Source organism: Lepidochelys kempii, chromosome 3 (assembly GCF_965140285.1).
Source record: "Lepidochelys kempii isolate rLepKem1 chromosome 3, rLepKem1.hap1, whole genome shotgun sequence".
Lineage (NCBI taxonomy): Eukaryota > Metazoa > Chordata > Testudines > Cheloniidae > Lepidochelys > Lepidochelys kempii.
In genome coordinates this window covers 191,170,304-191,185,542 of record NC_136382.1, presented here as the reverse complement: position 1 = coordinate 191,185,542, position 15,239 = coordinate 191,170,304, and the positions used below count along the sequence as shown (strand labels likewise).

At 43.9% G+C, this 15,239-nt stretch overlaps 2 protein-coding genes across 8 annotated transcripts in view; one reads left to right on the top strand and one right to left on the bottom strand.

The window, feature by feature from the left end:
• Positions 1–7,285, top strand: part of PUS10 (pseudouridine synthase 10) — an 85,015-nt gene extending 77,730 nt beyond the window's left edge. For all 5 annotated transcript variants that reach the window (XM_073339367.1, XM_073339365.1, XM_073339366.1 and 2 more), the window contains one exon: positions 4,059–7,285. In XM_073339367.1, the coding sequence (XP_073195468.1) occupies positions 4,059–4,097 (39 nt within the window). In that variant the 3' untranslated portion in view covers positions 4,098–7,285. The remainder of the gene's footprint in view (positions 1–4,058) is intronic.
• The window catches only part of REL (REL proto-oncogene, NF-kB subunit), a 69,028-nt gene that overhangs the window by 18,318 nt on the left and 35,471 nt on the right, over positions 1–15,239 (bottom strand). The window contains exons 8-11 of one of the 3 annotated variants that reach the window (XM_073339362.2): positions 15,146–15,220; positions 14,964–15,038; positions 11,895–12,466; positions 3,620–5,448 (exon numbers count right to left, since the gene is read on the bottom strand). In XM_073339362.2, the coding sequence (XP_073195463.1) occupies positions 5,395–5,448; positions 11,895–12,466; positions 14,964–15,038; positions 15,146–15,220 (776 nt within the window). In that variant the 3' untranslated portion in view covers positions 3,620–5,394. Of the gene's footprint in view, positions 1–3,619; positions 5,449–11,358; positions 12,467–14,963; positions 15,039–15,145; positions 15,221–15,239 lie in introns of those variants that run through there. The other 2 variants (XM_073339363.2, XM_073339361.2) reach the window with 2 other exon arrangements.

Here is a 15,239-nt window from a genome sequence, read left to right as displayed (position 1 = left end):
AGTGTGCCATACCCTCTCCCTTTAACAGAACTTCTGAGAAGTGGGGCTGCATCAGAAATAAGAGAAATGTAACCCTTCGTATCAATGCCACTGATTCAAATGCAACACTGGATAACATCTGACGCCTTGCTGGTAGCCTCAGCTTGGTTTCTAATTGACACCTATCCCTATTACAGTTTCATTACCCTGATAGCAAATGGGCATGAAGACTAAATTTTTCTTGTACCAAAAGATGGTCCCTGCAAATCAGGAGTTAGACATATTGGTAGGGCAGAGTATGGGAGGAAGCCAGGGCTGTACCAGATCTTAAGATGAAGGGAAGTTTTTGCAAGTATTAAAAACCAGGCATGATCACTAATTTCACATTAAAGAGGGAAATAGAAAATGACTTAAGTTATCTGATCCCAAATTCTTAAGCCTCTGTCACAGAATAAACACCACACAGTTGTCTGTTTGGAATCCTAATAACAAATCTTTTAAATTATAAATGAATTCCTGGTGTCATTGAAATTGGTAGGAGTTTGGCTTCTGCACGCAGTGCGGCCAGGATTTCACCCAGACATGTTTGAGGAACTGCACGCGTGCTACAAATTTGTAATTCTAGTGTCATAATCAGTATTGTCATCTGACTACATATATTGTAAAATTTAGTGATTTACTTAAGAAAACGATGGACTAAAATAAGTTATTTGGTTTCTGGAATTTCAAATGGAATTGCTGAAATATAATTGTAAAAAGTTACTGATACTGTGGGGATTCTGCTTTCCTAACATTTTTAACTGCAGAGAACAGCATAGGCTTGGACTTAATATTTAAACAAATGGCTGCAGTTTAATACTTTTTTAAATGTGAAACAACCAGCATCAGGATTTTATCTTTGCTGACTGTATCCCTGTAAAGGGGAGTGGGTGAGAAGGAGCCTGCAAAGACAACTGCTGAACATGAGCAACTAGACTGCTAGACTGCAGTTGACAAGCGCTGCACTCTCGCTGAATGGCATCACTGCAATTATTGCACACAACTAGGAAAGATGTCTGGGGGCTTGAAGATAATTAGTCATTTTACTAATAATGGATTTTAACCTCGCCCAAGAACCTAATCTTTTTATGAAGATGTAGATTAGGTAAGGAGTAGGTACGATTAATTTAGGCAATCTTGAAGCCAGGGTGTTTAATGTGCCATCATTGTGACCCCTACTTGACAAATGCCTGATGCTTCATTAGTGACGGGTGTGCTGCCTCGGGAGCAGAGCTGGCAACAAGTTTATGCCCAAAGGGAATTGGCCGTGAGGCCAGGGGAGAAGGATAATCCCAATTCCATTACTTGTTAGACTTGCTGTTAATAAAGTATGTGTCAAATATGATTTGTGCATTTTGACCAGAAGTAATGATGACTTAATCATCTGACCTACATAAAATCAGCCACCTTATTTTTTGAATGAATTATACGTGTCGAGGAGTCATATTTGGGGAGTGATCAGACTTTACTCAAACACTGCCCACAGTTCCAAACTCCATCCTCAATCCCATAATAGCTGGATCTTTCTGCTGTATTGATCAGCAATAACAATAGTTATTAATTACATTTAACTCACCCTAATCAGCCTGAAATACTGTTTAGAGCTGGCTGGCTGCAGCCTCAGACCAACATCACTGCATTAGGTCACACTTAGAAAAGCCTAGTGTAAACTGTAAAGGTTAAAAGCTTTTTGGCTTTTTCAAAATGCAAGCGTACACTCTGCCAGAAGCATATGGGCCACCAAAGAAATGCAGATACCCCATGCCCCTGTGTACTAGCTCACTCCATCTTCTTCTTGTTTCTGAGGAGCAGCCGTGTTAGTCTGTATCCGCAAAAAGAACAGGAGGACTTATGGCGCCTTAGAGACTAACACATTTATTAGAGCATAAGCTTTCGTGGGCTACAGCTCACTTCTTCGGACGCATAGAATGGAACATATAGTAAGAAGATTATATATATATACACACACACACATACAGAGAAGGTGGAAGTTGCCATACAAACTGTAAGAGGCTAATTAATTAAGATGAGCTATTATCAGCGGGAGAAAAAACTTTTGTAGTGATAATCAAGATGGCCCATTTAGACAGTTGACAAGAAGGTGTGAGGATACTTAACATGGGGAAATAGATTCAATATGTGTAATGACCCAGCCACTCCCAGTCTCTATTCAAACCCAAGTTAATGGTATCTAGTTTGAATATTAATTTAAACTCAGGAGTTTCTCGTTGGAGTCTGTTTTTGAAGCTTTTCTGTGGCAAAATTGCCACCCTTAAGTCTTTTACTGAGTGGCCAGAGACGTTGAAGTGTTCTCCTACCGCTTTTTGAATGTTATGATTCCTGATGTCAGATTTATGTCCATTTATTCTTTTGCGTAGAGACTGTCCAGTTTGGCCAATGTACATGGCAGAGGGGTATTGCTGGCACATGATGGCATATATCACATTGGTAGATGTGCAGGTGAACGAGCCCCTGATGGAGTGGCTAATGTGATTAGGTCCTATGTTGGTGTCACTTCAATAAATATGTCTACAAAGTTGGCATCGGGCTTTGTTGCAAGGATAGGTTCCTGGGTTAGTGTTTTTGGTGTGTGGTTGCTGGAGAGTATTTGCCTCTAGTTGGGGGGCTGTCTGTAAGCGAGGACTGATCTGTGTCCCAAGATCTGAGAGAGTGAGGGATCATTTTTCAGGATAGGTTGGAGATCTTTGATGATGCGCTGGAGAGGTTTTAGTTGGGGGCTGAAGGTGATGGCTAATGGCGTTCTGTTATTTTCTTTGTTGGGCCTGACCTGTAGTAGGTGACTTCTGGGTACTCTTCTGGCTCTGTCAATCTGTTTTTTCACTTCAGCAGGTGTGTATTGTAGTTTTAAGAATGCTTGATAGAGATCTTATAGGCGTTTGTCTCTGTCTGAGGGATTGGAGCAAATGCGGTTGTATCTTTAGAGCTTGGCTGTAGACAATGGATCGTGTGGTGTGTCCTGGATGGAAGCTGAAGGCATGTAGGTAAGTATAGCGGTCAGTAGGTTTCCGGTATAGGGTGGTGTTTATGTGACCATTGCTTATCAGCACAGTAGTGTACAGGAAATGGACCGCTGTGTGGATTGGTCCAGGCTAAGGTTGATGGTGGGATGGAAATTGTTGAAATCATGGTGGAATTCCTCAAGGGCTTCTGTGCCATGGGTCCAGATGACGAAGATGTCATCAATGTACTCTACTTGCGCTACATCATAGGACCTAATCACATTACCCACACCATCAGGGACTCGTTCACCTGCACATCTACCAATATGATAATGCCATCATATGCCAGCAATGCCCCTTTGCCATGTACATTGGCCAAACCGGACAAAGAATAAGTGGACACAAATCTGACATCAGGAATCCTAACATTCAAAAACTGGTAGGAGAACACTTCAACCTCTCTGGCCACTCAGTAAAAGACTTAAGGGTGGCAATTTTGCAACAGAAAAGCTTCAAAAACAGACTCCAATGAGAAACTGCTGAGCTTGAATTAATATTCAAACTAGATACCATTAACTTGGGTTTGAATAGAGACTGGGAGTGGCTGGGTCATTACACATATTGAATCTATTTCCCCATGTTAAGTATCCTCACACTTTCTTGTCCGCTGTCTGAATGGGCCATCTCGATTATCACTACAAAAGTTTTTTTCTCCTGCTGATAATAGCTCATCTTAATTAATTAGCCTCTTACAGTTTGTATGGCAACTTCCACCTTCTCTCTCTCTCTCTGGATCTTTTTACTATATGTTCCATTCTATGCGTCCGATGAAGTGAGCTGTAGCCCACAAAAGCTCATGCTCTAATAAATGTGTTAGTCTCTAAGGTGCCACAAGTCCTCCTGTTCTTCTTCTTGTGTTATGCTGCTTCGCCATGTCTTTTTAATAATTTGTTCCCCTTTTATATTAAAGTTATTCTCTTGTTAGTATGCAGAAAGCGCTACTGGCAAGTCTTTCCTAAAACACCAGCTCTCCTGATCTAGTGATTTTGCTTTCCACCCCCAACCCTCTTTCTCTTTTAGTCTGTTGATGTTGATTGGCCTCCAACCCTGAATGATTAGAGTCTTTCATTCAGAAGAAGAGTGGGAAGAGGAAGAGTGACTTGACTCTCTTATCAGGAGCTAACAACAAATTGAACTGTGTACCGTATGATAACTTGTTTATCTCATGCAAAATATTTCTGTTGAACATTTGGATCATGTTGATCTGTCAGGTTTTTTTAATTGGCTTAAAAACTCAGGATCAGTTGATGCTTGTTCAATTAATTTGCAGCCTTATTGTAAATAAATTACCATCCCGTGTAAAGGGGTCTCTGACAGGCTGTATTAATAGCAGTAAATGGTTTCTTTTAAAAAAATTTAGAGAGATGTCCAAACCCTGATCTTTGCAAGATATACCAAATATGCTTTCCTGAATACTGTTTGAAACCCTTTGATTGAAAAGAGAAGTTCCCCTCCCTGAAACCACACATACCATATATCATCTAATTTTATTCCTAACCAGAAAAAAAAAGTAGACACGTTTATATCAGATACCATAAGCATAATCTTATCTAGATGTTTGTACTACTTCCCAGATCAGCAGTCTAAAAGCCTGTTCCTAAGTACGCCAAAAACTATTCATATAAAGGATTTGTTATAGTCTGATCCTGACAATTCTCAGTTAATATGGAATTCTGAAATCAGTGGGACTACTCCTGGAGTGAGGTACTGCTCAACATGCGTAGGGGCAGCAGAATCTGGCCTACAATATTTCCCCCATATATGTACTGGTGCTGGTTGGATTTTGACTATTGTAGGGGAGAGGGGGTGGCTAAAAACCTTATACCCAAAAATTCAGTTCAGAAATTCAGGAGGTGCCTCATGAGATTTGTAGTTCAAGTACCTCATACTCCTATTCTCTTCTGTAGGCCAGGGTCCCTGACCAGTCTACATCTCCCATGTCTCCCCTCTTGCTGAGCCCCTGTGTGCAGCATGAGAGATGTAGTCTGGCTGGGGAAGCCACCACATGAAGGAGAGTGGGGACATGAGGTGCCCCAACTACAACTCTTTGAGGGACCGTACTGGCATTACTGAACAGAAATATTTGGGGTTTTGGCTGACAAACATGTTGCGGTTTTTCTTGACATAAGCTGAAAATTCCCACAGAAAGTAGCCAATTTTTTTGAAAAATTTCATCTAGTTGAAAACTCCATTTTCCATCAGAAAAACAGTTTTAATTGATTTTTTTTTATCATGCCTAGGCTATACTTACTATGTTCATTGATTAATTTTATTTTATTGTGCTACTTCTTTAGCATAATACTGGCAGGTCCAAGTTCCTCTGCAAAAGAGCCGTAAAAGTAGCCATCTGTTTGTGTTACATTTTGTGTGGCAGGATAAAGAGTTGCAGGTTTACACCACATCCCACTTCCTGTACAAAAAGTGCAAGACAGATAAAAAGTTCAAGTCATGATAGAATTTTAGCATGAAGTACAGAAAAGGCCTAATCTAAAGAAAGCAAGCTAATTCACTACCCCTCTGGCTCTACCTGCAGTAGGAACGGGGAGGCTGTAGTATATGTGGCTTTCTGGCATTTTTATGTCAGCAAAAACATTTGAGTCCAGTCTGCGCTACCAGTGGTGAATCATAAGGCCCCGCTTTGCCACTGTAGCTGAAGCGAAGGTATATAGAAGCGTATGAAAACTTGTGTATAAATTAACAAGCCCCCACTTTAATATGTGAGTGTGAAATGGCCTCACAGGTTGTAACCCAAATCAGAAATTAAGAGGACTGCCTTACAACACATCTTGCTACATTTGATGAAATCAAGACTGAGTGAGTGCATCATAGAGCTGTTTCTGCTCCTATGAAGCACAAAAAGATGAATACAGATTCAGGAAGAAATTGAGGGGATTTGGAATTATTAAAGAGGCTTTGTCTTAAAATGTTTCAGAAATATGTCAGGTATTCTACAAGACACACTGCTATTTATGTGGTGGTGGGGGGAGGAACTGTTGGGTGGACTGTACCCACTGCTAGCGTCAGGAAAGACTCATTAAATTAGTTCCTCTTCTCCACTATCTCCAACATGTAAACATGGATGCAGGAGTTCAAAAGTACATTTCTGTTTCTTTCTAGAATCAGGAGCATGATTTAGACTACAGGTTTTGTTTCTAATATAAAAGTAACTATGAGCAAACGCTTCCAGCAGTAGTTGACTTAGATAATCATCTGTGTGAACAGTTACAAACATTAAGAAAGGAGCCTATGTGAATGATGGAAAACATAAGAAATTGAATGTACAAAAGAGAAACCCCGTGTAATTGTCTTGATTTCTTGAACCTATTAATAATGATTTCTAAATTCCAAAATCTATAGGGAAAAATCAGCAGGAATAGACATAGCAGATATCACACAACAGCCCCTCCTGTCTGCTACAAAGCTAAGAAGGCAAAAAAAGAGAGAGAGCACGCTGCTAGTGCTGTCTTAGTACAGAAGATGACTCTGGTCACCATTCTCTCTAATATAGCTTGTGCTATGGGAGCAATGAAGACACCATTTAGAGCTAGAGTGTAGCTGGATGATGAGATTGTAAGGGCTATTTTAAAATATAGGGTCTAATCTCCCTTCCTCGCATCCACAGAGTTCCCAAAGATCCTGAATCAAGACAGGCTTTCTCTAATATATCTGCATTGGGGGTGAAAGTAACTTAACTGACTTACTGGTACAAGAGTAGCAGGGGTCCTGGGCAGGGGGGCATGCCTCTGGGCCCCCAGAAGGGGTGGGGCTGAGGCCAGGGCCAGACTTCTCCAGTCAGTATTGCCCAGCCCGCACCAGCAATTGAAAGGGTCTGGGGTTCCCAGCTGTTGGTATCATGTCAGTGGCGGCCAGGAGCCCCGGGCCCTTTAAATCGCTGCTGGGCTCCTGGCAACTACCACGCCAGAAGCTGGAGCCCTGGGCCCTTTTAAATCGCCAGGCTCCGGGGCAGCTGCCTCTTTTGCCCCCCCAATACAGTCAGCTGTGTACCAGCAGCCACTTTCTTACCGGTATGCCATACTGGCTTACTTTCACCTTTGGGTGTAATGCACATGAAACTAAGGTGGTAGCCAAGGTGCCTATACACATAACCATCCAATTATGTTCATTGGCTATGTAGTGAAAGTGATCACATAAAATATAAAGAAAATTTTGAAAAGCTAATGTAATTTGTTTTGTGACTTTGTTAAAATCTGAAGGTTTAACAAGAAAATAAACCCTTCTCTCCTTCAGCCTGTGTGTTTGTTCGTAATTTACATTGCAGAACTGGAACTAAAATAAATTATAGTTTTATTTTAAAAACATCAGGGCAAAACTTACCCTTTCAAGTAGTGTCACTGAATTAAGGTGATGGCTTGTGTGAATAAAGGGAGCAGGATTTAGTCTATTATAGAAACTTATCAGATCAGAAATGTAACACACTGAAAGGAACTATGCAAAGAATGAAAACAAAAGTTGTTTCATACATTGCAACATTTCAGCCCAAAAACAGCTTAGTGTGTGTAAAAAGTTATTAACATTGACTCAGAAGGAACTCTAGGCATCACTAAAAGTACTCATTTCCCCCATGTGTCCTAAACTTATCTTTCCTAACAAAACATATAGCTTTTTAGAATTGGCTATTCTGTTCAGAATCTAATGTGGGGCACTGTTGTCCCTCAAAGGTCATAGGAACTGGGCAGCCAATAAGAAAATTGACATTTAGCCCAGCATTGAACATCCTTACACTTGCGTGATGGTTCATTTAACTCAACAGGACTTGGTGTGGGAATAAGGATTTGTAGGATCAACTCCCATAAAGCAGAAGAAAAAGGTATTTTAAAATAACTAAAGTGGGTGATGTGTGGTATATCTAGAGAGCATCATCCCTACTGTTCACTACTCCAAGGAAAACGTCCCCTGGACCTTACATTTCAAACAATAGCTGTGCAGAGCTGCCCTCTGAAATACAGGCTTCTTGAAGGTGTCAAGGACACCCAACAACTGAGCCCCTGCAAAAATATCAGGAGTCATTTTTCAGAAAGTAGGCCTTAGGCCTATGGCCTACACAGAGATTTTGCATGGCTCTAACTAAACTGGTATAGCTACAACTATGAATACCTTTACTAAACCTACCAATAAACACATCTTTACATTGTAACTGCCTATACACTACGGTGGCGTGCTGATTTAACTAAATTTGTTTTTCTACCAATTTAGGCAATCAATGCAAAAAACTACACAGATGCTCTTAGTGTACAAGTCACTTAGGCTTTCCACTAGCCAACGATACTCAGTAGCCATGGAAAATGCCTTAAAAACAGGTTTCCTAATATGAACAAAACCAAAGCAGCGTCTCTCAAGCTGATATAAGCTTTTGGGGCCTCACATGAGTAGCCTCATTTAAGTCAAGGAGTATTAGAGGGGCTGAATAACCGTTAGGATCCGATTTTCTTTTTCAAGCTAATGTTCTTGAATGGTCTATTGGGACAGAGTATAAACACAAAACCAGCTTATCTTGGAGCCAAAAAGGAAAACACAGAGGTGAATTAAAATATTTAATTATACACAATAAAAAATTGTAGCAAAGAATTTTTGAAATAAAAAATTACTAAAATGTTAATTGAGAACTTTAAAGAAACTGATTGACCAGATATTTCAAGCTTTATATTTCCTCAGTCATGCTCTGTTGGGTTATTACACCTACAAATCACATGAAAAATGCTGCTTGGTCCCTTTCATTCATTTTAAAAGTATTACGAAAATGCTGACAAGTAGCACGTTGCCGCTCCTCTCACCTGAGATTTATAGGAAGCACCTGTCCAAGCTCCAGCTGCATATATAATACACAGGGCCGTCCTTAGGGTTGATGGGGCCCTACTCAGTATTATTAGACTAGAGCCCCTATGCTCCACTGCAGGCGGTCCCCAGCCAGCACCACTGACCCCAGTGTGTTGAGGTGGCCCAGCCACAACCCCTGCCTGCGGACCCCCAGAACCCCCCCCCCCCCCCCATTGCTGACACACACCATGCTTTGTACGCAGCAAATGCTGTGGCAATGGCTCAAGGCAGGCTTCGTGCTGTCACATGGGGGCTGCATCTTGCCAGAGCCCATGGCCCTCCTGCAGCCACTCACCACGAGCCTTTTGACAGGATGTACCAAGCAGTAATAACAATAATACGTGTGTGTGTGTGTGTGTGTGTGTGTGTGTGTGTGTAAGAGAAAAATCTGTATTGAGAGACCAACTCGTGAGAGGCAGAGTGTATGGGGGTATGAGAGCCAGACTGTGTGTGTGTTAGGGAAGTGTGAGAGACAGTGAGCACACTGTCACTTTAAGTCCCAGCCCCCCCCCCATGTGGAAGTTTCATTCCTCCCATCCTGGCCCCAACCCAGCCCCCCCCTGGAGACCAAGCAGTGCAGGTAGGCAGGGTCCAGGGAAGGACTCTACTCTGAGCAGTGGTGCACCGGCAGAGCCGGAGGCTGGATCCTCAGCTGGCCAGCTGAGGAGGAAGGGAGGGGGTGGGGAGAAGCCTGCTGGCCCAGCACAGGCAAGGGGCTGGAGAACAGAGGAATCCAGCCACAGCCAGCGAGGGTGGTGCCCCACATTTTCCAGTGCCCTACGTAGCCGCATATGCCTAGGGACAGCCCTGATAATACAATCTAAAAATATCTGCAGAAATTCATACACACACCTGCCCTGTATTGAGCATTACAACTGGAGGTGCATAATCACCTACACCAGTGGTTTTCAACCTTTTTTCAGTTGTGGGACCCCTAAAAAATTTCAAATAGAGGTGCGGACCCCTTTGGAAATCTTAGAGCTTGTCTTCACTACCGGGGTAAGTCAACCTAAGTTACGCTACTCCAGCTACGTGAACAAAGCTGGAGTCGACATAGCTTTGGTCAACTTACCCCAGTGTCTTCACTGAGCTGCGCTGATCATAGACGCTCTCCAGTCGACTTCCCTTACTCTTCTCCCAGAGGTGGAGTGCCAGGGTTGACCAAAGAGCGCTCTGTCATCGATTGCAGCAGCGTTGATCTCCCCGTACTGAAGACCAGCCCTTTGACCTAGTTTGCAGGTCCGCAGACCACAGGTTGAAAACGCCTGACCTACACCCTTCAAATTATTGCTCTGAATCAGATTTATTTATTATTGCATCTGGGAGTCAATGAGATCTGTTCTCCAGTCAGTAAATAGACTTATATGAGTTTTAAAAGTTTAGTGATGCCTTTGGCAGTGGAGGAGACTGTTTAAATAGCTTTAAAAAAAGTGAATGTATCTGATTAGAGAACTTGATGCTATAAAAACCAAAACAAGATAACCCCAAAACCCCACAAAGAAATATCATTTATGGGCTAGATCCTCACAGGTGCCTGAGTTATGCTTGACAACCTATGGGGCTAAGGGGGTAGGGCACAGCCCCTCATTCAGGGTGCAGATGGGGATCCTAATTAGCAGCATGGAATCATTCTGGGTGTCCAGAGCACAGCATGTTTTGGCCACACCTTCCCTTTACCCCTGCGATGCCAGGAGCCAGAAGTAGGTGGTGCAGAGGTTGCAATGCTAGCTTTATGGCACCCAGGACTCTCCTCAGCAAGGGGACTCTCAGCTGCTTGTGTTTGGGTAGCCAGCTTCTCGACTAGCCCAAAGTCACCAGAAAGGAGGTGCCATGTAAGAGGATCTAACCCAGTATATTTTATGAAATTCAGAACAAACACATGAAACCCCAAAAAGTGTATTCCTTATAGTACCAATCCCCTGCTACTATTCATAAAACATCCAGTACGTTAGAGTAAAAAAAAAAAAATACTGAGAGAACAGTGCAAAGTAGTTTTGCTTCTTTGTTCAACAATTCATGTCACACCATAGCTGCACTATTTAAGAATTCCAGGGAACATTCTAATATTTTTAAATAGACTTAACAATGACATAGTCATTACCATTTTTAAGAATAATTTGCTTTCTAAGCAAATGGAGTGAACATATAAATGTAAAAAAGATCAGTGCATAAGCTAAGTTTAGCAATAAAAATGTATATATAAAAATGTTGAGACAGCACTGTCAGGTAAGAAGAAAATATTAAGGGGACTAAATGGGCCACTGCTGTGCACCAGCAGGACAGTTCCTGGGTTTGTCTGGTTTGTTATTTAGCAAGTTTATATTAATTTTGTATGGAGCAACACTGTTTTTGTTTCCAGCTAGTTCTTTCCCTTAAATTATATAAACTTGGCCCCTCTGAAGATACCTGTTTCCAGGGGTGAGCTTCTGCTGAGTGCAGGAGGTCTTTAGCACCTAGCAGCCCCCTTCACTATCCCTTTCCAACACTGTAAAAAAATTATGTGGGGTTCTTTGGATGTACAAATTCCCAAACCCTATTCCCTAATGTCGCCTTTAATGTGGCATCAACCCTTGATCAGCCACCCTAATTATAGTCTGAAATGTGCATAATAAGTTGCCCTGATAAACATTCCAAGAGGAAAAGCCAGGCTCCCACAGCAGTAACTATGAATAGGAATATTCAATTACATATCAATTGTCTGTCTCTGGCCACGAAAGCAACTTTGGATACTGGTTTTCAGATTGACAACAAAACAGAGACTCAGTGGTTGAAGCTCTGCAATATAGCCTCTAAAGTGGCTCCAAAGGAGTTCAAAAGCTCTTCTTCACCTTGGGTCCCACCTGAGTAGTACTGACTATTGGAAGCACTATTTTGATTATTCTGGATAAGAGTGCTGGGTGGCCTTGATTCGTTCACAACTTGAGGGTCTAGGAAATTGTACGCAGCTGAATGAAATGCATTGGACTGTGAACTAAAAGATGAGCTACAAGAAGCTGCTAGAGATGTACTGGTAGAAGGTACCTGATGGATTTGCCTCCTGTGATCACTTGGATTTAAAACTTGATTAAATGATGCCTTTTCTACGTTCATGCTCATGCATCCCATTTCATCAGTCTCCATGTTAACAATGCTGGGTGCTGTGACGTTTATGGCGTGAGCCTGATGCATGATGCTGCTATCAGAGACATTCTGCATGTCTTGCTGTGACATCACTGATGCTCCTATACCATTTGTGCTGGCGAAATCTCGATAGTAGTTTAGATCCTTCTGATCAGTCCAGTTCAGAACATTTTCAGGAAGAGCTGAGAGAGAACTGCTGTTTTGTGGGTTAGGGTTAAGTGCATCCATCACAAAACTGTTCTGTGTCTGTGTATTAACTGTGTTGCCCGATGAAGAAGAGGAGCACAGGGAATGCCAACATGAAGAAAGAGCTTCATCATGCTTAACCGGTCCCACGGCCTGCACATTTGTATGGTGATGTGGGATTGGATTTGAATTGCATGTGGGTGGGGAATAATAAGACGGAATTTGACTGGTGCTTACAGGAGTTCTCTGCAGCGGCATAATTGCAGTTTGAGAAAACATATTTGGTTCTGTGAAAAGGAAACAAATATCTTAATTAATGCCTAGAAATTATAAGAATGAAAAACATGGCAGGCAGTTCAAATGGTCAAGCCTGCCAAAGTGGTACAGCAAAAGCACTAAACACAGGCTTAACTTTAAGCACATGTGCAATCCTATTGACATCAGTGAGATGATTCATGGGCTTGCAGTTAAACACCTACTTTGCTGGATCAGGCCACAGTGCTTAGCACCTTGGAGGACAAACCCTAAATGTCCAACCTGCAGTTAGGCTAGCTGTAAACATCACCCTTCTTTACTTGAAACGTGGAAGCTAGAGAAGCTTACAATAAAAAATACGGATGGCTTTGAGGCTGTATAATAAGTACTCTCAGTATCTTAGGACACGTCTGTTCTGCATCTGGGAGCAAACCTCCAGCCCCAATCCACAGACTTGTACTAGAGAGAGGCTCATGCTAGCACTCTAAAACGAGCTGTCTAGATCGGGGCGGGCAAACTTTTTGGCCTGAGGGCCTCATCACTTTTCCAAAATTGGATGGAGGGCTGGTTAGGGGAGGCTGAGTCTCCCCAAACATTCAGGCGTGGCCTGACCCCCGCCTCCTATCCAACCCCCCCTGCTTCTCGCCCCCAGAGGGCTCCCCTGGGACTCCTGCCCCATCCAACCCCCTGTCGGTCCCCTGGGACTCCTGCCACATCCGCCACCCCCTGCTCTTTGTCCCCTGACCACCCCTGGACCCCTCACCCCTAACTGCCTCTTGCCACCCCATCCAACACCCCCTGTCATTCCTGACTGCCCCCCCGGGACCCCAGTGCCATCCAACCCCTCCAGTTCCCCACCCTCTGACTGCCCTGCCCCCTATCCACACCCCCAATCCCTGACCACAGGCCCCGAACTCCCCCGCCCTCTATCCAGCCCCCTCGCCCCCTGACCGCGCTGCCTGGAGCACTGGTGCCTGGCGGCGCTACGGCCGCGCTGCCTAGAGCGCCAGGTCAGGCCGCGGCTCTGCAGCTGCGCTGCCCGGCTGTCCGGCGCACTGAGGCTGCGGGGGAGGGGCCAAGGGCTAGCCTCCCGGGCCAGGAGCTCAGGGGCTGGGCAGGAGGGTCCCACGGGCCACAGTTTGCCCACTTCTGGTCTAGATGCTGCTTTGACATTGGAGCTTGGGCTCGAGCTCAGGATCCCAAGCTTGTCCTGCTCCCACTCCCCACAGGCTTCAGAACCCAAGCTCGAGCCTGAGCTGCACTGTCTACACAGCTATTTTTAGTGCAAGAGAAAGTCTGTGGCCCCGGGCTAAAAGGCTTGCTCCCAGATGCAGAGTAGACATGGCCTCACCTGCGGAGGGGGAACCATAAAAGAACATTTCTGGGGTTTCCGCATCGTTTGCTTAAATGTAAAGTTAAGACTTCACTGAAAAGAACCAAATGTCTGAAAGCTCATAGACATGCAGAGATAACAGATACAATTTTCAAAAGGGCCTAAATAAGTTGGGAACCTAAGTCCCAATGACTTTGAGACTTAGGCTCCCAAGGTCGAAATCCTCAAAGGTATTTAGGTGCCTAACACTGACTCCTAAAACATTTAGGTTCTTTGGAAAACTTTACTCAGTGTTTAGCATTTGTCCAAACAACTTCACCTCTGACCCAATCTCCTGCTGCTCTCCCTGGCACCAGCCCCTTACCCCTCTCTCTCATTGAAAAGGGGCAGCACATGCTTGCTTGCTCCCTCCCTCCCGGCTGGCTGTCAGGGGCTCCTTCCCCACATCGGTGCTGGACTTTGGGGGTGCGGCCTATTGCAGACCGCTGGTGTTTGTTCCCCTCTTGCCCCCTGCTACTGAAGAGCTTCTCTCTCCTGCAGTGAGCTGCCCCCTTACTGCTGCTTTCATGAGGGAGCATTAGGGGCTGGCCTCTCATACTCTCAGCAGGGGGCAGACTCCAGAGACCCCTCATTGCTAGGGGACAGTGCTCTTGCTGAGAGGGGAAAGGACCCCTCAAACCTTCCTCAACCATTTGTTTTAGACAGATTCACGTTGGGTATTAGAGAGCCCCCCTTTTCTTCCACCTGAGGAGCAGGCCTACAGCAGCACTTTCAGGATGGAGTGCTGAGTCACCTTATGAGGGTGACACTTTACTGTGGCCCTTCGGGAGACCATGAATGAACTGGGGGTGGGATGGGGGCAGGTGCAAATAATAGGTGTCTTCAGGTAATACTAGTGCCTTGAAGTTTAAGTGCTGGAGTCCCAGGCCAGGCATGTTCCCAGTTGTGCGCCTGCATTTACATGTCAAGTTATTCCAGCACAGTGTGCATGAACCAGAAAGTGAAAGGGCTTTTTGATTTCTCTGTATATGCATGTGTGGTAATTGTACATACAAAAGTCACCCCACCAGTGCCTCTAGCCACTGAAAACTAGCCCCCAGTGTTTGAAAAGCTTAGGGCCCTTATCGGACTCTCTGCTATGGAAAACGGACACTGCAAATCAGAGAGTCTGCATTGACATGTGCAGACAAATCTACCTTTCTTAATTACCCGCCCTTCGCCAGGGATAGACCGGAATGGAGCTGCTTTGGGCCTCTCGGACACACTGGGACCTGTAATGGAAAAGGCAATTAATCCTGTTATTTAAGAATAGGATTGCTCTTTAAAAAAAAACAAAAAACCCACCACATGGAAGCAAACTACCAAATGTTTTCCTTACCATATTCCTGGATGAGCTTTTGCAAAGTCAATGTTGATATTTGCCTTTGCCTTTTTGCTTTATTACCATAAGGATCTACAAGGGGAAGGAGAAA